Source organism: Pituophis catenifer, unplaced genomic scaffold, assembly GCF_029215685.1.
Source record: "Pituophis catenifer annectens isolate HBS135680 unplaced genomic scaffold, rPitCat1.0.hap2 SCAF_3, whole genome shotgun sequence".
Taxonomy (NCBI): Eukaryota; Metazoa; Chordata; class Lepidosauria; order Squamata; family Colubridae; genus Pituophis; species Pituophis catenifer.
In genome coordinates, this window is record NW_027256883.1 from 47942461 (window position 1) to 47966645 (window position 24185).

The 24185-nt window shown below is 40.7% G+C and overlaps 1 protein-coding gene across 1 annotated transcript in view; it reads right to left on the bottom strand.

The window, feature by feature from the left end:
- TAF4B (TATA-box binding protein associated factor 4b) overlaps positions 1–13357 on the bottom strand; it is a 63497-nt gene extending 50140 nt beyond the window's left edge. The window contains exons 1-3 of the mRNA XM_070942335.1: positions 12697–13357; positions 3495–3643; positions 2440–2544 (exon numbers count right to left, since the gene is read on the bottom strand). Coding sequence (XP_070798436.1) covers positions 2440–2544; positions 3495–3643; positions 12697–13357 — 915 coding nt within the window. The remainder of the gene's footprint in view (positions 1–2439; positions 2545–3494; positions 3644–12696) is intronic.
- Positions 13358–24185: the final 10828 nt, after the last annotated feature.

A 24185-nucleotide genomic window follows, 5' to 3' on the forward strand; every position in this document is an offset into this window, starting at 1 on the left:
GGAAGGGAGCTTGTTGGGAAGGGAGCTGCAGCAGCTTGCCTCCCTTTAAGGGTTGCCGGCGTCCCGATATAGTCAGCTGGTGCCATCGCTGACTATTGGGGGCGAGACATTGGTCCCCACGGAGAGGGCGTGTAACTTGGGTGTCCTCCTGGATGCACGGCTGTCTTTAGAAGAGCATATGACGGCCGTGGCCAGGGGGGCTTTCTATCGGGTTCGCCTGCTACGCCAGTTGCGCCCCTTTCTGGATCGGGACTCCTTATGCACGGTCACTCATGCCCTCGTCACTTCCCGCCTGGACTACTGCAATGCTCTCTACATGGGGCTCCCCTTGAGGAGCACTCGGAGGCTCCAACTGGTGCAGAATGCAGCCGCGCGGGTACTTATGGGGGCGACATGGCTCTCCCACGTGACACCTCTCCTGCGCGAGCTTCATTGGCTTCCAGTGGTCTTCCGGGTGCGCTTCAAGGTATTGGTTCTCATCTTCAAAGCGCTCCATGGCTTAGAGCCCGGTTATTTACGAGACCACCTTCTGCCCCCGATAACCTCCCATCGGCCAATACGTTCCCACAGAGAGGGCCTCCTCAGGGTGCCGTCGGCCAGGCAATGTCGGCTGGCGACCCCCCGGGGAAGAGCCTTCTCTGTGGGGACACCTGCCCTCTGGAATGAGCTACCACCAGGGATACGACTGATCCTGGACCGCCATACCTTCCGCCGGGCTCTGAAGACTTTTTTATTTCAGCAAGCCGGGCTGGGTTAAAAATCTTTTAATTTCTGAATTTTATGGATAAGGGGTTTTAAATTGGGGGAAGCCAATATAGATTTAATTTTGTTTTTATAGTATTTTAATGTTTATATTGTATGTTTTTTAATTTTGGCTGTTCACCGCCCCGAGTCCTTCGGGAAAGGGGGCAGTATAAAAATTAAATAAATAAATAAATAAATAAATAAATAAATAAATAAATAAATAAATAAATAAGGTACTTTGACCCCCGGGAGGGAGGGAGACCATAAAGGGACAGACTGCAGCGGCTGCCTTCTGAGCAGCTGCGCTGTGAATGGAGGGAGAAAAGTTTGGCTTCTCTCTGCAGCAGCATTCAACATGGCTGCTTCTCTCCTCCTTCTTGGGCTCACACACACAGAGTAAACATGAGAAGAAGACGAGAAGCAGCCAAGTTAAATGCTGCAGCAGAAAGAATCAGAACTTTTCTCCCTCCATTCACAGAGGAGCTGCTGCAGCCTGTCCCTTTAAGGTAGTCCCCGGGAGGGAGGAGGCCAGGGGAGAACCATAAAGGGAGCAGCAGCTCTGCTGTGAAGGGAAGGAGAAAAGTTTGGCTTCTCTCTGCAGCAGCATTCAACGTGGCTGCTTCTCTCCTCCTTCTTGGGCTCACACACACAGAGTAAACATGAGAAGAAGACGAGAAGCAGCCAGGTTGAATGCTAGAAGACTTGGCCGAACTTTTCTGTCGGTTCTGTGGGCGTGGCTTGATGGGGTGGTGCTGCCCCACTTTGCCGTGACATCAAGTTGGCCACACCCAGTCACATGACACCCATCAAGCCACGCCCACAGAACCGATAGGGAAAAAAATTGAATGTCACCCCTGGCTAGCAGTCTGATGCAGTGGTGAAATGTAAAATTTGTTACTACCGGTTCTGTGGCGTGGCTTGGTGAGGGGGTAATGTGACTGGGTGGGTGTTGCCAACTTTTTTTTTAACTTTTAAAAGCATTTTTTCTACCACCTCTTCAGCCGAAAAAAATGCTTTTAAAAGGCTCTGATGATCCCAGTTGAGCCGTGCGATCATCAGAGGCTTTTTTTTTTTTACTTTTAAAAGCATTTTTTCAGCCGGGGGGGTGGGAACAGGGATTTTTGCTACTGGTTCTCCGAACCACCCGCCACCATTGCTACCGGATCGGGTGATCCGGTCCGAACCGGGAGCATTTCATCCCTGGTTTGATGGCTTGTAAAAGGACTCCAGACCGAAGAAAGCAAGGGCCTTCTTATTTCTGGCTTATCCAATTCTTACAGCAATCAAGAAGGAGCCAGTTTCGTTTTGCTCAAATCAAAGACAAATATAAAGATAGGACACCTAAAGCCATGGCTACTACAAGCACATGTATATCTATTAAAAAATGTTACAAACTTCATTAGCTCTGAGAAGCAGTGAATCTATAATACCTGATGAGGTTGATCATTTTATTGCTGCACATGTCACTAGAAACTTAGAATTGCTATTTCCTATAGACAAGCATTCAGCAATATTGATCAGAAATAATTTATATAGGCTGTTTGCCGTGGAGAAAGACATGTTTGGCATGCAGGTCTAAAATTAATCTGGAATTGCATATTTTAAAACCACAGTTTATTCTTTAGATTTGTAAACCACTGTAATAAAAATGTTAGCTAGAAAACTAAAAAGCAGAAAACAGAATGCAAATCATACCTGAATTACAGCAGGCTTCTTAACAGTGGAAGTAATAGAATGAGTTGCCCAAGACAGTGTTTTAACAGGAGCCGTTAGTACTTTAAATACCTGAGTTCCAGAACTCTTTCAATAAAATAAAGAAACAGATGTAATGGGAAAAAAGAAATCACTTTCCAGCTAGTAGTCAATGAAAGTTCCTTACTAACTGGAAATAAATTATCTGTTTTGGCATACAAATGATAGATTCCTCCTATACATACTTTTTTCTATTTTTGAGTAAGTTGTAAACCTCTTTGACTGTTATTACAAATGTTAAAGCACTCGGGGTAATATAAAAGGTTAGAGCAGAGTTAAGTTGCGTTTATAACTGATTATTCAAATTACACATTCATGCTGCCTTATATGCAAGAAAATATTTTGAAAAATGCAAATATTTATCATGTGAAAACAGCATCAGTGGCAGTAACTGTGAAAAAAATGCTTCTGTTGCACTTTCTTACTTATAGACAAATTGCACTAGCAAAAGCAAAAGAAATCCTACATCAGATTAATTCTAAGGGCCTTGTAATTCCATATCCACAAAGTTGCATTATAACAGCAAAAAAGCAATTTGGGAGGAAGTGGGGAGGGACATATTTTGAAAGTATTCTAGGAGCACTGTTTCAAATTGGCCGCTATGGAGGATGTAGGCAGTCACAACACACCAATTTACCACAGTTCGAGCTGGGAAAATTGATTCCCATCATTTGTTCTAACACACTGGTACTCTATGCCACCACTGATTAATCATATTTGGAGCTGTAGGTCAATTTTCAAATAAAGTATTTGAACAGTTATCATCTTTATTCTCTAAGGATATTTATAGGTCCAGTATGAGGATCTAAAACATTCCCATAAAGGTCAATAATGACAAAAACTGATAGACATTTTTCTTATTTTAAAGGAATACACATAAAATCAGAATAGGAAGACTGGTGGACACTGTTAGGAGTTATACTGACAAAACCTAAACTCATACTATCTAATTCTTACAGGCACCAAGAACATTCAAAGAATTTCTGGTATGGGATTACCTGTACAGGCTGAATTTTGATGGTAGGTGCAGTTGGAGGTATTGAGCATCTTACACTGGTATTATTTGAGGTCTGACTCTGAGCTTGTAATAATGCTTGTTGAGATATCAACATTAATTGACCGGTATTACTTCTGACCAGAATCATTCCTGCAAGAGAAAACAATGTCAGATCTCCCACTATTCATCCTTACCAAATAACAAATATATTATTTTGAGCTTAGGGAAATGTAAACAAAGTGAAAGAAATACCATCCTTTATTGTATTTAGGCCAGAAGTTACGTTAAGATAGGAAATACTCCAATATTTTATTACTTCTGTGCAATAGTACAGCATATTTCTCTAGGAGCCTTTTAAAATTATAGATGGCTACACTTTTTCCAGATTCGCAGCTAGTTACAATAAATGTGCCTAATATTTTCACTTCACAAAAAAACCATCAAACATATTTAAGCAACAAGCAAATTCAGAATTGATTTGCTCACAGTTCTCCAAGTTAGAAAAGTCCCAAGAGCCTTATAGTTTAAGTTTGATCAAGCTTGTCAACTTGGGTTATTTCTAATTTTAATGCAAAATAAAGATGGTTCACATATGAATGTTGGCCTTTATTGACACTAGAAGAACAGATTTAAAAATGTAGTCTTTGCTGTACTCAAAACACACAGTTACCTTTACATTAATTTACATTAACAGTTTACTGAATAATATAGATCAGGGTCTCCAACGTTGGCAACTTTAAGACTTGTGGACTTGAACTCCCAGTAAAGCTGGCTGAGGAAATCTTAAGAGTTGAAGTCCACAGGTCTTAAAGTTGCCAGCACTGGAGACCCCTGGTATAGATCAATTGGGATATTCCAATGGAGGGAGGATGGTGGAAATGAAATCTAATTTCTCCATATCAAGTCTAATTTCACATACTATATACTAAGTGGGGGGAAAAACAGTGCTATTTTAAGAGTATGGAATATAGATAAACCCAGGTTATGCTCAAAAATACCATAATGGTTTGAGCACAATTAAGCATTTTATAAAAAAAGAAAAAATGGGAAAAGACCAATGGTTAACATATCAGAAGTTGTTAGGACAAGAACAACTGGAGAACTGAAGAGGAAATCAAAAGAACAACTGACTGCAAGATTTAATTTTCAATGGTTTTCATGTAAATAATTAAGAGACGTTTAATATAAGTAAAAAGGAGATTGAACATAAAACAGAATTTGAAATTGTATTATCGGTATGTACAAATGATAAACATGTTATTGCTAAAATGTATAAACATTTGCAGAGATTTGAAATAGAATAAGTGATGGGACTCATGATAAAATGGGTTATAATTTTTGGTTGTAACATACAAATGGGAGAGAATGTGGATAAAAACACTGAAATTCACATTGCATTACAATTTAAGAAGGAACTTTTATGAAATGATATGGTTGCACATGATTAGACATTATCAAAAATACATAAAAATACTTCTAATCAGTACTGAAAATGAGTTAGGGGGGGCTTGCGAAAAAGCAAAATAATATTGTAATATTCAAATATATACAATTATACAAAAATTTTTAAAGAACAATATTGATACCATAACTATTCCTATTGGGATTTAGCCAATTAGAGTAAACGTACTGAAGACCAAGATTGTATATGGTAACTGCAGCAGAACTATTATAAGCACAAAGGTGGAAAAATACTGAAATATCCATAAGAGAGCAATAGATCATGAAGATGGCAGAATATGCAGTAATGGTGAAAATGACCTGTTAGATCAGTGATAAGAATTACTTTTTTAAAAGACTGGAAACCTCTTCTGGGCTTTATGCTGAAAATGGAAAAACATGCATCTGATGATTTACAGATTTGCTAATTAAAATAAGTTGAGTATGGGAAAAAGAAAAGCAAGTTGTAACTTTAAAGAGGGAGGACAGATAATGAATTAGTTTGTAACTGCTTTAAAGAAGGCTGAAAATCGCTTCTTAATACCTATCTCTTTTCTTCTACCTGCACTCTCTGTTCTACTTCTTTTATCTTTTCTGTCTTTTTTCTTTCACCTTATATAGTTTCATGTTTATTTTATACTTATGTGAAAATGTTTAATATAAACTATTAACAAGAAAAAAACCCTGAACAAAAGAATCCAAACACTATTGCCTACTAAGGAAATTGTTCAAATGCTTTGGTTATAATAAACTTGAAAACAAGCTCTACTCTGCAAATGTGGTATAGTGAATGTTATACCAGAGTTGTAATTCTGTATTAAATGTTATAAAGATCTTCATACGGTATTATATAAGGTAACGTTTTTCCTACTTGTCTTCTACTGACAAAGGAATACAAACTTTATGCAAGGTTGAGAAATAACTTTTAATATTGTGTTATCAAATTGTAGATTATAGAACACTGCCACCTACTGGTACAAATAAAATATAACATTCAAGTATTTCAAGAGTTTGTTAAATCTATCCCACTATATCACTGGAGAAAATTTTGTTTGGTTTACAAATACATACATACATATATAATTATAGCTACTATTTAGTATTCGTATTATTTTTACAAGATATGTTTTCTTTAAGAAAAATGGGGGTGGTCGGGCAGAAAAATAGATTAGAACAGGCTTTAGGGATTTTAGAGCTCCATATACAAGGTAGTCCTTCTTTAATGATCACTTGTTCAGCAACAGTGACCGTTCAAAGTTAAGATGGCACTGAACAAGATTTATGCCTGAGAGTTGTAGTGGCGACCACTGCAACTTTCCCACAGTTATGTGATCACAATTTGGATGTTTGCTAACCAGCTCATAATTGTGACAGCTACAGTGTCTCACAGTCCCAGGATCACCATTTTTGTCTTTCACTACTGACTTCCAACAAGTTAAGTCACTGGGGAAGCCTGCAGGAAGATGCAAAATGGGACTCACATGACATCATGCCTAATAACCATTTGCTTAATAATTTGCTCCTGTTCTTTGGAACATCTTCTCCTAAGGAGTGAAGTTGGCTCCCACCCTCCTGACTTTCCAAAGGGCTTGAAGACCTGGCTCTGCCAATTGGCCTGGGGCTCCAAAGGTCATACTGGAGGTGGTTGACTGGTTAATAACAGATCCCACCTCACCCCTGCTCAGCCTACTCCGTCCTCCCCATCTTTTAACTTTATTTGCATTTTTATAGTGCTTACTTTCTTGTATACATATTGTTGCATTGTTTTATTCTTTTTAACATTGTAAGCTATGCAGAGTCACCTTGTGGTTGAGATGGGCAGTAAATGACTTGTTGTTGTAAGTTGGTCCAATCAAATGACATTACATTTTATGACCAAATCGTTTAATAATGGAGTTACCAGTCCCAATAACTGCTGTTAAGCACTGACTGCCTGTAGCTTTTCATGGTCTTGCTCTTCCCTCAAATTTTGGGTCAGAGTGAGGGACAGACTCTTTGTATGGCATTTGGACTATTATATGGTTGCTTTCCACCAAATGTTTTTCTTCTGAGGCAGGGCTGTCAAACTTGAGTCTCGCGGGCCGGATGCATCACACACTGGCCTCGCCCAGTTTAGCGAAGGGGAAAAAAGTCACGATGCGTCATGCGATGATGCTGTGACAACACAAGTTTGACACCCCTGTTTAAGGGATGCATAATTTGTTTTTATTGTTATATTTTATAAGCTGTAGGAGATGACTAGGCTGAGCCTGAGGGAGGAGTGAAATGCGTCATCAGTCATGAGTCCTTTTGCACTCACAAGAGCTCTAAGTCCAGCCCACCTAGAATTCCTGTATATTCTTAACTTCCGCTAATTTCTCTTGACTGTTAGAAGTTCAGATTCTTGTAGAAAGCTTAAGCTTACAATAAATCTTTATACATATTTGAACTACCTGAATCTTCTGATTTCCCTGGTGCTGACATGCCCAAAGTCCCAAAGGTGCTTTTTCAAAAGCCAACTGGACTTTCTTGTTTTTCTTTGAATACATTTTTCTTCTCATCCAAGAAGCTTTTTCAGCTCTGACTAGATGGTGGGAATGGAAAGATTTATATTCTTTGCAGATAGCTGGTCATTTGCATTCTTTTAGAGAGTTGTTGAGGCCACTTGGAGGTTTATGTGTGTCCTCAAGAAAACTGAGTAACGTGGTATATACAGACTCCTTCCATTCCTCACCATCCAGTCAGAACTGAAGAATCTTCTTGGATGAGAAGTGAAATGTCTTCAAAGAAAAACAAGAAAGTCTGGTTGCCTCTTGAAAAAGGACCTTTAGGACAACAATGACCTGAATGACTGAGAATCTCCATAGGCATGCCCAAAGCCATGATAGATTTAGGTAGCCTATAGATTTTATAAGTAAATATAGTTATATCAACACTACTGCTCCTGAGATTGAGGACAAGGTGCCTAGTGGACTGGTTTTACTGACTGATTAGGGAAAGTGAGAAACGAATATATATGCTTGTAAGTATAATATATCTAATCACAAAATAAGCTTCTGGTAAAAAAATGCATTAGGAAAAGCGCATTAAAATGCATGTCCTAGGAACAATGTGCTGATTTTTTAATGGATTGCTTTAAAACAAAATGGACATCAGATGGAATAAATAAATGGAATAAAGTGACAGATGAAAAATGACCATGTATAAATCAAATTCAACAGACTTGGAACACTTGTTATTTACGCTTCCTTTCATAGCTGCAAAGATATATTGTTGAAGTGCTAGACTTGAATCAAGAGATCCAAGTTTAAATTCTCACATGATCCCTGGGAGACTTTGAGCCATTCACTCTCTCATTCTAACTTAATTCATTAGTTGATTAATATAAACTGTATGCAGCCCTCAACTACCACTATACACTATTTGGAAGTGCACCATATTCCCTTCTTTGATTATCAAACCTGGAAATAAAGATTGAACCAAGATGGTAGAAAGAATATGCATATTGAGAAACAATGAAGTTAAAAGTATTATTTCTGTTAAAAAATATGTCCAAGTGTTATGTCCTCGCGCGTACAACGACGCCCAAGCATGTCGGCTGCAGATCGATACTGATTGGCTAAGACGTGAGCAGCCAAAACAGCGGAAAATGCAGCCCTCCTATTGGTTCTTCTGTCTGACAACTCCTCTATTTAAGCAGCTGTCAGACGGCAAGGGCGCGTTAGTGCTGCAGCCGCGTGTGAGTTGCCTTTTTCCGTTAGCAATAAAAGTTATTGTTGTTTAACCCAGCCTAGCCTCAGTCTCTACCTGCCTGGTTCTTCATACAGAGCACCATGGCTGTTCCACCTGTGAAAATAGTACAGTGAAAGGAAAATTTGTGTTACTTAAGTATTTCTGCAGCAGTGTGTGCCTCAATAATGGAAAGAACACTAGTAAGGTAAAAATCCAAATTGCACATATCAGAGACAGAAGAGTATGGAATTGAACAGAGGAAGTGATGAAACCTTGACAGTATCAGTCTAACCAGTAACAGGTTTATTTCACAGAAAGATCCAAAATAAGTATTTTAGACAAGGAACAGTTCCTCAGTTATCTCCTGTGTGATCAATGTTTACAGGTGAGAAAATTGGCAACCGAAATACATCATCCTATCCTCTGTTGATACTGCTTAAACAGCACAAGCAGAATTACAGTAATAACCAATTTCTCAAAATGGTGTATCCCCAAAAAACACTGAACTAAAATGGGAGTTCTTTAGCCAAGGAGACACTGTGCTTCCTTATTATGATTGAGTGTAATTTTCCAGAGATCAATTCCGATAAATGCTATGTCCCTTCTTGTGATTCCAACTGTTTTTATTTGGAAGAGTTTTACCAAAAACTACTTGTGCTGGTGCTAATCTGCAGGTTGCTGGGCTGATCACATTGTCATTAACGATCCATAACTCCCACTTAACTTTCTATTCACCTTGGTTACATTTACACTCTGCTTTCATTTCTTATTACTGAGCAACTCCACATAGGAAAAAATATGGTATGCCTGACATGCTTGTCTTCTACCTGCTTCATCTTCCTTCAGGTTGAGAGTAAAGGATAGCTTTGATAGAGACAGGACCATTACCAAAGCAACAGAGAAGCATACCTTAAGCCCATACTTTAAAAGATTTACCAAAAAAAGTTAAGTTTTCACTTAATTCACATGAAAATAAAAGAGGAAGGAACGGACAGACAATCAAACATAAAAGATTCTACTACAGCCATTCTAATAAAAGTTTTAGATCTATACAGCATTGGTTTCTTGATCTATTTGTACAACTGACATTCCAATTCTGCATTTGAGTTGGCTAAAACAATGCTATGCAAGGATAACTAACAGCAAGATGGATGAAATTGATTTCAATCGTTTTGGAAGAACTGAAGGGCCAGGATGAACACAGATTATCCTGGGGAAAGTCTATCTGTATGATCACTACAAACCTTATCACACATAATCACTCAATCAAGACCAGTGCTTAGACAATCCAAAATATTTGGATAAACAGATTTTACCAATATAGAATATGTGTTCTGTACTCCCATATATTCAATCCAAAATATGGATCATGTATGTAGATGACAGCTGTAGCATAATAAAAAAAGAACTAGAGATTAGAGAACACACAAAACCATCAATGACATCTTCAAAGAATCAAATTCACAAGGGAAGAAGAAAAAAACAAGACACTACCCTTCCTAGATATCCTTACTAGCAGAAGCCATGATCGCAAGATAGAAACACAAGTCTACCAAAAAATTGCATCAGCGTAACACACAAACCAACTAAAGTACTCCAGAACATCCTAAGTAAGCCGAAAGACCAGCAGCTCCAGTAGAAAAAACATGTCATCTACAATATGAAGTGAAAGACTATAACAGCCATTATGTAGGACAAACAGGCAGAAAACTAGCAGAGCGCATCCATAAACACCAACTAGCAAGTCAGAAGACAAGATAAAAATTATTTAATTTCACAACACATGGACAGGCTTAACCATAGTTTCAACTGGGAGACTGTAAAGTCTAAAATAGAGAATACCAGGAAGTCTGGCACTCTGACAAATTGGCCGTCAATAGGTACATAGACATAAACATCTACAACCATTCAAGAGAGACAATGTACAAGCCAAAAAGGGTACAAAAAGACAAGAACTGCTAAATAAGCTAGATAAACACTCCAGCCAAAAAACTATCAAGGCTGCTTCCAGCAATGCTGACATGGCAAGCCATTAGAATATAAACTGAGAGCAAACCGCACTCCCTACTAGCATTGATGATGTTACTTGGTTTGGGTAATGAAATGTCTGCAATAAATCAACCAAACTTGGAAAGCATCAAAGATATCTCAAAACAGATTTTAATTTTCAAATATAAAATACTGTTATAACATAGCTATATCAACTTATTGCGTCAGAACCTACTAATCAGGATATAAAGGATTTTTATTTGGAAATTGTTAATTTTTATATTTATTACATAGTATTTCATATTATGAAATATTACATAATATTTCAATTTAACAACTGAGATATTTTTATGACAATAAACCAAAAGATCAATTTAGACTCCTCTACCAACAAAAGACCAGTATACCAAACAATTACATTTATCTCACATAAACTACAACAAATTATAGATGGGCCTTAAAATCATGGGTGAATTTATTTGATGATCAGGAAATAACAGTCAAAATAAAGTTTGGAGAAACTGAAAGTTCAGAATTGAGACAGGATGGCATCAAAGTAAGACTGTATACTCATGTAACACCAAATTTATTTTGAGAAATGTTGGAATAGAACAGATAGAAATTGGCATTAAAAATCGTAGGAGAAACTTCAACAATTTCAGATATCCTGATATTGCTACTGATTTGGCTAGAAGTGAAAAATGTTACTGAAAGTGAAAAAAGAGAACATGACAGCAATAAATTTAAAGCCTTGATTGTGTTAACAGGTAATACCAACTGAATGCAAAGAGACAGAGAAGAAATTAACATAGGAATAGACTATTTTTCTTAGTTCACAGTTATGTTATATACAGACCTGCCCCTATGGCTTTATATGGTTGTAAAGCTGGACTTTCAAAAAGGGGGGAAGTCTTTGAATTGCACTGCTGAAAAAATGGTTGACATAGAGCAAGAGTAAATCATACAAAACTAGATGAAGTAAAACCAGGTTGCACAATGGAAAGTAATAATGAATCTAACACCTGCTTATTTTGAATAGCTTAATACAAGGAAAGACCCTGATGTTTGGGGGAAAATGAGTAGCAATAAAAAAGAAGGCAACAGAAGGCATACCTGAAAAGTTACTTATTGCCTCATAACTTTGGTTTTGTACATGTTTTATTTGCAAATATTTGGAATGCTTGATAAACATATACAGTAAATTTGTGTCTATTTCAGAAACTTGTGCCCTAAAATGTATAAATCTTATTCTAGACTTAAGAATTTAACTGCTAATTTTTTCTTGTAATTTTACATGAAACATTTCTAAACCTGGAAAATGAGGGAAAGAGGCAACAGTGCTATTTAGTAGTATACTGTCTTTCTCAACTTTCTAAAACTCTTAAATCCACACCTGGACCTTCCTATTGTTCGGACTTTTAGGAATGAAAAACCATGGTTAGATTGTTTTGACATGCACTGAGAACCGTGACCCTTATTCCCAATATTTCAGTATATCACACACATTTCAAAGGTGGCCACTGATCAAACAGTAGATAGGTATGATGTGGATATTTTTTTTTTTGCACTGAATAGGTATACAACATTTAGTACTACAATTAGAAAATGTTGAGAACTCAGTAAAACTGAGTTGTCCTAAATTTGCAGTATTTTTGAAGATGTACGAAAAGAACGTCTGTCCCCAAGCACAATTTAGAGAATTTGGATAAAAACTGGGCAAGTAATTTAATGCTGTTCAGAAGACTCCTTTGAATCATATATACTGAGGAATGTTAAGTATCTGGATGCTTTCTTCTCTCTCCTCTCATCTCATCTCAAAAGACCTAACATTCTTCAAGAAATGGTGAGTACAACTTTCTAAATATGAAATTGACCATGGAAGAAGTTATAGCTGCGCTAGTCAACATGGTTTGATATATCCGGGTTTTTAGAAAAAGGTTCTCACAGACAGAGCAAAACTTCGCATCATTCGGGAGCTTCAAAATTCACCATAACTTTGACTCGGCCTATAGGGAGATGCAGAAGAGCCATAAACGAACGGTCCAAAACAGGGAGCGGCTTACCTTGGGGGATCTGAAAATTAGCAGGCAATTGTATTGTCATTTGTGCGGATTTGGGTCCTCCCGAGGGAGGGGCTGCCTGCCTCACACCCATGTTGCTAGACTTGGGGAGCTGCTGCCCCGGAGTCGAGGGGGCTACCTTGAGTCCTATGGGGGCAGGCAGCACTCGGGGTTGAGGAGCGAAGGATGGGACGAAACTAAGGGGAAGCCTGGCGCCCGCAGGATTCAGGACAAGCCTAACAGGGCTGCCCGTGGGAATCGCCGGACAGGAGGGAGAGGGAGCCGTTCTCTGAGTGGGCAACACTGCCCGGGGCTCCTGCTTCCCGCTAACCGCGCTCACGGGGGGATCGGCTGCCAAAGCAGCATGTTCAGGAGGCCCAGGGGCCGTGAGCCTCCCCAGGACGGCTGCCGCCGCCACCGGCGGAGGAGTAGTCATGAAGGAGGAAAAAGGCACCGGAGGGCACAGGACTAGAGCTTGAGGCGCAGTCCCAGCTATTCCACAGCATAGCAGCCGGCAAAGGTGCTCGGGGGCTGAGCAAAAGCTCCGCAGTTGGCGGTGCGGCAAAACCAGCAGGAGAGTCCCCAGCTCGCAGGCAAACAACCACACGGTCACGCATCCGCCGCTGCCGCCGCCGCCGACCCTTTTCTTCTTCTTTGCAGGCATGCACGTGGGGATCCCCAGGCCACCAACCAGAAGCGTTAAGGGAGGAAACAAGCGGCACGTGCCGCTGCGGGTGGTGCTACATCTATGAGCAGCGCCACCCTACTAAGCCTTCCACTGATTAAATCCCCGCCCCGCCAGAAACTAAGAACGCCTGCTCTCTCTCTCTCTCTCTCTCTCTCTCTTTTATGTAGCATCGCAGAGCGCAGGCGTGCACGCCTCTGGCTCTCTTAGCACATGCACCCAATCGTTAGATTGGGCGGCCTTCGTGAGACGTCACGGAAAGGAAACGTTCCTCCTCCACCCCACCCCACCCCGAAAAGGCTGTTCTAGGCGGGAAAGTCGGTGGTAAACTGTGTGACTCACTTTTACTTTCGGCTGTGTTATGCTCCAGGGTCCCTTAAGGTTATTTATTGCTTCAGAACTTCCTTTAATGGGTGATAGCAAATTAATCAAGGAAAACATTTGCAAAGGAGTGTTGATTCATGAGAAAAGGGAATAGGGACGTTCACATCATTTCGTGCTATATCCAAGGTTAAATAAACAGGTTCTCTCTCTCTTCACTTCAGGCTGCTATTGAATGAGCCCTTGTTTCAAATTGTCACAATACCATGTGGGAAGTTAGCACCCACCCCTTTCCTAGAGGAATGAAATATTTTGGGAAATATTAAAAAGGCAGAATATTATGTTTCCCTGGATGAGAAATGGAGAAGCATGTTTTAAAGACAAAGCAGTTCCCACCTTCCTGCCCCCACCCTTTGTTAATGGGCCAGAGGCAGAAACCCGGGGACTCGCTGCATCTCGCCCTTTTCTGTTCAGGAACTCAAGCCATGTGATCCTGTCCACCATTAAACCATCTTTCCAAGCAGTCTCCATGTTTCCAGTGTCTTTTTCCCCACTTGGAGCAGAACCCAGAAGGATAGTTCTTCCTACAACAGGAAACGAGTTCATCCTGGATCACAAAGGGAAGGTTTTGTAAAAGCAGGGCAAATATAAAAGCTTAGTTCATTCTACAAGTGATGTCAGGTTTTTCCAATTTTGTGATGTATACATTGCAAATGTGTGATTTTGTATGTTAAATTTAATTGGGAAGAACCAGATAAATTTGGCAACTTTATGGATAAGTCCATTGAGTTTTCTTGACGTTTTTAGAAATGATTTGCTGCTGCTTTCTTTCCACAGACAGACCCAAGGTCACCTAGCTAGTTGGCTTTGTGCCCAAGGCCACACTAAAACTAAGATTTCTCCACTTCTATTTCAGTGCTACAAGTGCTAGGTTAAACTGGCTTTTATATTAATTTTACTTGCTATAAAATTTCAAATGAATCTTTTCTTCCCAACTTTTTGCATTTTATTACTGTAACACTTGCAAATTTCTGTATGCTAGAAAAGTATTCAAAATTATGTGTTTCTTTCAGAGACCCACACAAAATGTATAAATCTGTTTCTACACCTAATTGCTAATTTCTTTTTAAATTATAATATTGCATTACTTGTATTCATATTACCAATTCAATTTATGAAATAATTATACATTTAATCCTGCAAAAATTTCTGTGAATTTTTTCTTGTTCAGATATTTGTGTCCATATTGTGTATTTCCTCCTCAGGTTTTTCTGAATCATCATAAAAATCATTTAATATATCTACTACTGTAGGTTACAACTGGACATGTGCACAGTAAAAGTAATAGCAACAGCAAATCTAGGGGACTTAGCTTTTTGATCACTGATGCATGTATTTAACATTTGGAGAGACTGATAATGTGCAGTAGCTGATAATTTGCAATGAGTAGACCATGCAAAGATGACACAAATGGGATTTTGAGTAGAATGAATGTTTTTAATGGCATAGAGAGTGTTTTACAACTTACTATAGCTTTGGGAGACCTCAAAATGGCGGCAAATCAAGTTTAATATATCAAAGAAAAATATATTGCCTACTACAGACATAGGCCAAAAGTGACATCATAAAGAGGTAAGCAAGTTATTTAGATGTACAGTGCAATTCCCAACTTTCTAAAAATTTGTAAATCCTCATCTTGATCATATGCACCTTTGCAAACAAGACATTGGAGTATTTCAAAACAATGTTTATTTGGTCTTTTAGGAAAGAGCATGGTAAAATTTTGACACTGAGATTTTATCATTTCCAATATTACATTTCCAATCATACCCATTTTCAAAATCAAATAAAAAACAAATCTCAAAAGGGTACATTCTTGCTTCCACATCTGAGAAAGCAGTGCATTAAATGGAAAACCACAATGTATATGGGATGGGATGGGATGGGATGGGATATGGGAAAAGGAAAATAACACACAAATATAGACTTTAGAGTTGTGTAACGTTTCAGGCTTGATTCCAAAAAGGTATTTCTGAAAGTGTCGGGTTTACAGTGCTGATGTCATTTAACAAAAGACACAATACTTTTCCAGTTTTTTTATTGTTGTAAATCTTGACATTTTACTGTTTCAGTACAATATCTGTACAGCATTAATTGAAAAGTATTGACATTTTGTGCTTAGATAATTTATATTTTTGGAAATAGACAGAAACATTCTATCATAATTTATTACAAGCATTAAAATGTTTGACTTTTTATCAAAAGTTTATTGTAACAAAAATCTGCAAATTGCATCAAAGTAATTTGTACAATAAAGGTTTCTGTCTGATTAATGTTGTAGTCCATTATTTATATACATTACATATATACATTTATTTTTTAAAATTTCCTTCTCACCCCTATGAGTAGTATGTGTCTTCCTCAGTCTTGGCTCCACTACTACAGACCTGGGAGTTAGAGGATTCTGTGCAGTATCTTAGCTGTTCCTAAAAATAGCTGTTCCTTTGTTCTGATGCAGTTCTTAGGAACTGTTGGAGCCATTCTCCCAGTTTATGAGTTATGGCCCTGAGTGCTCCTACCATCACCAGGACCACTTTGGCTTTTTACTTTCCACAGCCTCTCTAGTTCCTCCTTCAGACCCTTGCACTTCTCCAGCTTCTCATACTCCTTCCTGATGTTGCTGTCACCTGGCCCACAATATCTGGTCGATTGGCTAGTACCTGCTTCTCTGGATATCCCACAGGATCTTAGCCCTGGTATTCGTAACAACCTTCTGTGGGATCTCCATCTGGATTTGGGAGGAGCTAGCTCATACACAATGCCAGCTACTTGGTTTGCCTTTGTCACAGGCTCCAAAACACAAAAGAGCCACAACATAGGTCCCTAGACAACACACATGCACAAGCCTTCCCAGTATTACTCACCAGAACTCCACTCTTCCCCACTGCTACTACACCTTGTACTAAAACTCCTGCAATTAGTACTCCTTGTAGGTCCTTCTGTTGGAGAAAAGTATCTTTTTAGCCACTCTATGTGATTTAGGCTGCTTTATCTTTACATATACACAACTCTCACTGACATCACCAGCTGTCTCAGCACAGCTTTTATAGACAACATTGCTGTGCTGGCTGGGCTGAGGACTTAAAGAGGCAGGACAACAGTAGCACTAGTGCTGGCCATTTTCTATGCAGCCTGCTCTCTCACAGCCATTCAGTGTATACTGTTCCTGCTTGCATCTTCCACTCTGCAACTAAGCAAGTTTGGTCTTAGGCACCAGGCTGGAAAGCAAGAGGCTGTGAGTTCAAGTCCTGCCTTGGACATGAAAGCCAGCTAGGTCACTTTGGGTCAATCATTCTCTCTCAGCCCAACTCACCTCACAGAGTTGTTGTGGGGAAAATAGGAGGAAGGTGTGTTGGATATATTCACTGCCTTGAATTATTTATAAAAAATAATAAAGATGGGATATACAATAAATATGTTGGACTGTCTCTGAGGCCTCTCTATATAATCTATACCTTGGGTCCTGTCTAGCATGGTAGACCCTTGCTTCAATGGATTTGGTGATTAGGGCCTGTTCTTGTGCTGTTGTGATCAATACCTTAGTGCTGTCTTTGTTCAGCTCTTTTCAGCCAGTGTTTTCCCAGTGCCACCTCAGGTATCTGTTGATGGTACATCTCATGCAGGATCTTGCTTGCCATAACCTTTCTCAGCTTGATCTTCTTCCTATATCTGCTGCTGCCTCAGGCATTCTCTCAGCAGCTCATCTTTGGGTGCCATCTTACTAAGATACTCCTGGATGCTCTGGGTTTAATACAGGACAGTGGTTAGACACTCACCAAACCCCACCCGCCCTCTTTCCAACTGATGAGTTGACTTCCAGTGTTGTCTTTCAAGTCCTACTGAGTTCTTGAGGAAAGTTCTTAGCCACCTGTTGCTCTTGTGTAGCACCATACATTCACAGATCTATGTGTATGGCATTGTAGGCTTTCCTGTAATAAATCCAGCATGTTCAGATTGGACTGTCTAGACTCTAGACCAATGGCTAACCTTTTTGTCCTTGCATGCCAAAAGCACGAGCACACGCATGACAGTGCATGTGCACGTGCCCACACTCATAATACAATGCGCGCATGACACCCCCCCTGAGTATGTGAACACCACCCCCCGCACGCACTCTCCCCTCCCCCTGTGCATGCGTGTGCGACCCCACCCATGCCCCGTTTTGGGCCTAGCAGGCATCCCTGAAGCCTCCTGGAACCAAAAATGGGGCACGGGGGAGTGCACTGCTCCCGCACGCTCCCTCCCCCGTGCATGCCTACACTGTTACAGGTGTTATGTCTGTCTTGAGCTCAGCTGGGGCGAGAGCTCGTGTGTCGGCAGAGAGGCCTACGTGTGCCACCTGTGGCACGTGTGCCATAGGTTCGCCATCACAGCTCTAGACCTTGAGTCTTGGGCAACTGCTGTATCTCCCTTGGTATACTTGACAACTGGTATTTTGATCCTCTAGTGTTGTTCCCAGTGCCTTCTGAGCCATGCTCATGTGCTGACCCATATGGTAATACAGTTTGGTGACTATGATGCCTGATAGGACTTTCCATGTTGTGAGGAGGCAGGCTATTGACTGGTAATTAGTCAGTGCTGTTCCTTGTGGGCTTCTTTCATGATCAGCACTATCCTTCCTTGTATTAGCCAATCTAGATGTGAACCTGCTGCTAAACACCACAGAAATATATATCAATACCATAGAAACTACAATATTATCAAGCTTCCAAATAGGGTCGAGCTGAGGATTTTGTGCAGTATCTGTATGACAAGATCGCTCAGATTCGGGAAGGCCTGGCCTCTGACTGGGTAAGTCCAGATGGGATGACTGAGGCAGGTCTTGAGAGTGTTATCAGGGAGGAGTTCGATCCTGTGGCTCCTGAGGACGTGGACAGGATCCTGGGATGACTGAACGCGACCAAATGTTTATTGGACCCATGTCCCTCCTGGTTGGTTCTGGCTTCCCGGGAGGTTACACGAGGCTGGCTCCAGAGGATTGTTAACGCTTCTTTGAGTGACGGGGTCCTGCCGGCCGCTTTGAAAGAAGCGGTGGTGAGGCCCCTCCTCAAGAAGCCCTCTCTGGATCTGGCTGTATTGGCTAACTATCGTCCAGTCTCCAACCTTCGCTTTGGTGCGAAGGTTGTTGAGAGTGTGGTGGCGTGGCAGCTTCCCCGATACCTGGATGAAGCTGTCAATCTACACCCGCTCCAGTCCGGCTTCCAACCTGGGCACAGCACGGAAACGGCATTGGTCGCGTTGGTGGATGATCTCTGGAGGGCTCGGGATAGGGGTTGCTCTATCCTGGTCCTGTTAGATCTCTCAGCGGCTTTTGATACCATCAACCATGGTATCATGTTGCGCCAGTTGAAGGGGCTGGGGGTGGGGGGCACCGTTCTGCGGTGGTTCTCCTTCTACCTCTCTGACCGGTCGCAATCTGTGTTGATGGGGGCAGCGGTCGACCCCGAAGCACCTTGCGTGTGGGGTGCCACAAGGGTCGGTCCTCTTGCCCTTCTGTTCAACATTTATGTAGAGCCGCTGGGTGAGATCATCCGTGGCTTTGGGGTGGAGTTCCATCAGTACGCTGACGATACTCAGCTGTATATCTCCACCCCAGGCCACCCCAACGATGCCCTTGAAGTGATGTCCCAGTGCCTGGAGGCCGTGTGGGCCTGGATGGGGAGAAACAGGCTCCGACTCAACCCTTCCAAGACCGAGTGGCTGTGGCTTCCGGCGTCCCGATATAGCCAGCTGGTGCCATCGCTGGCTATTGGGGGCAAATCACTGGGCCCCACGGAGAGGGCTCACAACTTAGGCGTCCTCCTGGATGCACGGCTGTCTTTAGAAGAGCACATGACGGCCGTGGCCAGGGTGGCTTTTTATCAGGTTCGCCTGATACGCCAGTTGCGCCCCTTTCTGGATCGGGACTCCCTACGCACGGTCACTCAAGCACTCGTCACTTCCCACCTGGACTACTGCAATGCTCTCTACATGGAGCTCCCCTTGGGGTGCACCCGGAGGCTACAGTTAGTCCAGAATGCGGCCGCGCGGGGGATTATGGGAGTGACGGGGCGCTTACATATGACATCTCTCCTGTGCGAGCTGCACTGGCTTCCTGTGGTCTTCTGGGTGCCCCTCAAGGTGTTGGTAACCACCTTTAAAGCGCTCCATGGCTTAGGGCCGGGGTATCTGCGAGACTGCCTTCTGCCGCCAATAGCCTCCCACCGACTGGTTCGCTCGCACAGAGAGGGCCTCCTCAGGGTGCCTGTTTGTCGGCCAAACAGTGTCGGCTGGCGACCCCCAGGGGGAGAGCCTTCTCTGTTGCAGCACCCACCCTCTGGAATGACCTACCCCCTGAGATACGCACGATATCAGACCTCCGAACTTTTCGTTGGGCCCTGAAAACACACCTATTCAATCTAGCCGGGCTGGCTTGATCCCATCCTCTCAGTTTTAATTGAATTCGGTTTTAATTGGGTTGTTTTTAATATCTTGGGCCGAAATTATTTAATTGTTTTTAAATTGTTTTTAAATTTTATATGCAATGTTTTATCTTGGCTGTACACCGCCCTGAGTCCCACAGGAGAAGGGTGGTATAGAAATAAAATAAAATAAATAAAATAAATAAATAAATGTGAAGAACATGTTCTGAAGCCTGACAGCTGAGATTTCTCAACAACTTAATTGTAGGAAAAATAAGTTGAAGGGACTGTTTTAAAAATAGTATATTATCCTTACTACCAAGAGAGACCTGTTGATTGTTTTCGTCTTAAAACTGAATTTTGAGTTTAAAAAGAACCCTGAAACTTCCATATATAGTTTTCTTAGTAGCTTAAATATACATTAATTAAAAATGTGGTTTGTGCAGAAGATTTAGGCTGCCTATTTGTACAGCTTCAATGTACAAATAGAAGTAGCTTCACATATTGTTGTTTGTTATTATAGTAAACATAAAGGTAGTAGCATGATTTAATCATGGTTTATTGAATAAATATTGGGTCAGTCTGTGAAACATGTTAGGTGTAAAACAAAACATGGGCACTGGGTTTTCACAGCTACTATGGCAAAATGCAAAGAATAACATTACATTTGTTTTAAGCTGAAATGTCACACACGTTTAGTAAGGGTTCTTCAATACATTCATTAACCTTGTTTTCCTGATACACTAACATTGGAATTATAAGTGCTTTGTGCAAACTGTAAATCAGCTAAATGACCCAGTCAGCTAACCCTGAGGGAGTAACGAAACCAACTCATTGAATCAGTTATATCATTCCAGCTGCTTCCTAGGATAGTCATTCATCCATGAACATGGGGGAGGGTGCATGAGCAAATGAGAAAACTTGCATCATGATACAAAACATGTATCTGCATGAGCTGCAATCTCAGTTTGCTGCAGATGCCCAAACATGTTCACAGAGAAGGCAAGGATGAGCAAGGTGTATGCCACCCAGAGTCACTTTCTTGTGAGATCTGCAGCTATATAAGATCAACAAATAAACAATGAAGTTTGCATCAGAATACAAATCACATGATTTACATATTTGTGTCTGATATCAAGAAGCAATTACAAAAGAATGATGTTTCGGTTATGATGTTGGAATGCATGTTTTTCCATTTTTGTGTCATCACTATTTGTATCCGATGCCCAGGTGGATGTCTGTGCATTCATTCTTTCTCTGTCTGAGAGACAAAGTGCTAGAACAGCCCTATGAACATTTTAATGTCACATGTCAATATGTTTTTAAATAAAATATTCATTTTCATAATTTAATTTCTTTTAAAAATGCTACTTAAAAAATCTGTGATAATGATAATGTGGTTGTGTTTATACAATATGCTAAATCAGAATGCAATCGGTTCGGTTTCTTCCTTAACATCTTTATTGAAGATGTTATAACATTATTATTTATTGATGAAACCACAACTAGTTGGATTTGCCTACTACCCTAAGCAAATGCTAATCAAACCATGTTACCGTTTAGCATATTGTCTGCACAAGTCTGTGTATCAGTCTTTCCTAACCTGCTGCCTCCAAACATAGCTGCCATAACTTACTGTAATAAATATGTTTCCTAAGAATCATAGGAGTTCTAATATGTTTAGAAGGCACCAGACTGGTATACAGTAAGTATCAGCAAGAATTCTTAATGTTTTTGTTATATTATTTACTATTATTACCATAGATTCAGAATGATTTACTCCTAGTTAATTACAGTTTTACAGTAGTGGCCAAAATTGTGGAAACCTTTTGGGAAAAGTGTATTTTCTAAAACTAGCTAATAACACCACTTTTTTTGGAGTAGTACCATAAAATTATATATCAATGGAAAGATAATTTAATCAAGAATGTAATGTAATAACTTTTATGAAGGATTTGCTATTAGAATAGCTGTTACAGTATAAAGAAGAAAAGTGAAATTATCACCATTGAAAAAACGAGATATAGAAAAATTATCACCGTGTCAGTTAATATTTAGTTGGGTAACCTTTAGCATGAATTACAGCTTACAACATCTTCCCATGGAGTGAACCAAGACTTTTAGTTCTGCAGCTGTGAAACCAAGATTGAATGATTGTTTCTATTAACTGGGTTTTATTGCTGGGTTGCTTCTGACTAACAAGTTTCTTTAGTCGGCACCATAGATTTTCAGTTGGGTTAAGGTCTGGGCTATTCCCAGGTCATTCCAGCAGTAGAATATGATTATCCTGAAACTCCAAAAAAATGTGGTGTTACTAGCCATCAAACCTCAAAAATACACTTTTTCCAAAAGGCTTCCACAATTTTAGCCACTACTGTAATTAGCAATTGCATTTATGACCTAATACAAAAATACTCATCTTCTATCCATTTTCTTTCCAAAGTCTATTATATTAGCATGGAAACCTTGAAATCCAACACAAAACTATCAGTATCTTTGGATACTGAGATCAGTAGAATATTCATCGTTGATCTATACTTGATCCTAAAATTAATTTTTAGACAATTTAATTTAAAAAGTGGATCAAATCATAAGATTGTTAAATTTTATAAAATGTTGGTGTTTCTATCTAAAGCTTTGAAATTTGGAATAAAAATGGTGAAATGTCATTAGATTTCAGGCACAAACACCAGAATCTCACACAATTTGATGATCTTCTGAGCTTTTGGCCATTTAGAAATATCTGTTTTTGTGTTGGTATGGTATCCCCAAGGGATCACTTGTATTCTCACAGACTGAGAATCATTTATGGAGAGCAGAGAAAATGCATGCCATGTGAAAGAAGCAAAGGAGTTACTGTGTTTTCACTGCAACGATTGGTGTCAAAAGAGGATCACATTTGCCTTACTCTCTTCATACCCAGGGCCGGATTTTCCTATACGCTAACTAGGCTTCAGCCTAGGGCCTCAAGATCAAGAGGGGCCTACACAGTGGTGGGATTCTGGGGGTTCTAGGGGGTTCGGCCGAACCCTTTGTTAAATTGCTGGCCCACCCACCCCTCGCCTCCCACCCGCGCGGCGCCAGCCTACCGTAGCCAGGGGTAGGCAATTGTGGCTCTTTTACAACCTGTGGCCTTCAACTTCCAGAATTCCTGAGACAGCTTGGCTGGGAGTTGAGGCCACAGGTTGTAAAAGAGCCACCATTGCCCACCCCTTCCCTAGCCTGAGTTCCGCTGCCTGGGATCCACGTGGGCTGCCACGTGGTTCCCCACCGGCTCCGGACGCAAGAGAGCAGGATGGAGAAAGCAGCTTCCACGCCTTCGCTCACCCTCACTCTCTGCTCTGTTGGATCGCCGGCCGTTCGCTTACCCCGCCCACTCCCCATCTATTGCTGCCTCCAATGGTTAGAGGGAAAAAAAACTTCAAATTCTTGCCGCGGGGCTTCAAAGGGCCGCCTGAGAGCCAGTGGTGCAGCCGAACCCTTTGTTAAATTGCTGGCTTGCCCCGCCCCTCTGCACCACTATTTATTGCCAATAAATAGTGGTGGGCGAGGGGCGGGGGAGCCAGCAATTTAACAAAGGGTTCGGTGGTTTTTTTGCAATTTTATTGGCCCCCGGAGCTTCAGCATAGGCTAATTAGCCCTTGCTTAGATCGGCTCCCGACCCCCAGCTGATTTGCTCTCAGCTCTTTTGCTCAGGGCTCTTTTGCTTGCTTGGAAAGAGTGCAGATTTTTTTCCCCCTAGCTATACTGAAAAACGAAAGAGAAAGTAAAGCAGGCTGTTGGCTTTGAACGTTGGAAAATTAGGCAGGCAGATTTCTTTTTCCTCACCAAAAAAGGTAGGTGCAAACAACGGGAAATTTAGGGAAAAAGAGGAGATTTTAAAACACACACAAAAAAAAGCTCTATTTAACTAGGGAATTGTAATAATTGAGATACTATTAATTGTATATTTCTGAAAGCAGAAATGGTTAAGTTGTGGTTTGGAGGAATATATGGGGGAAATTATTTGGTTTATTATTATTGGT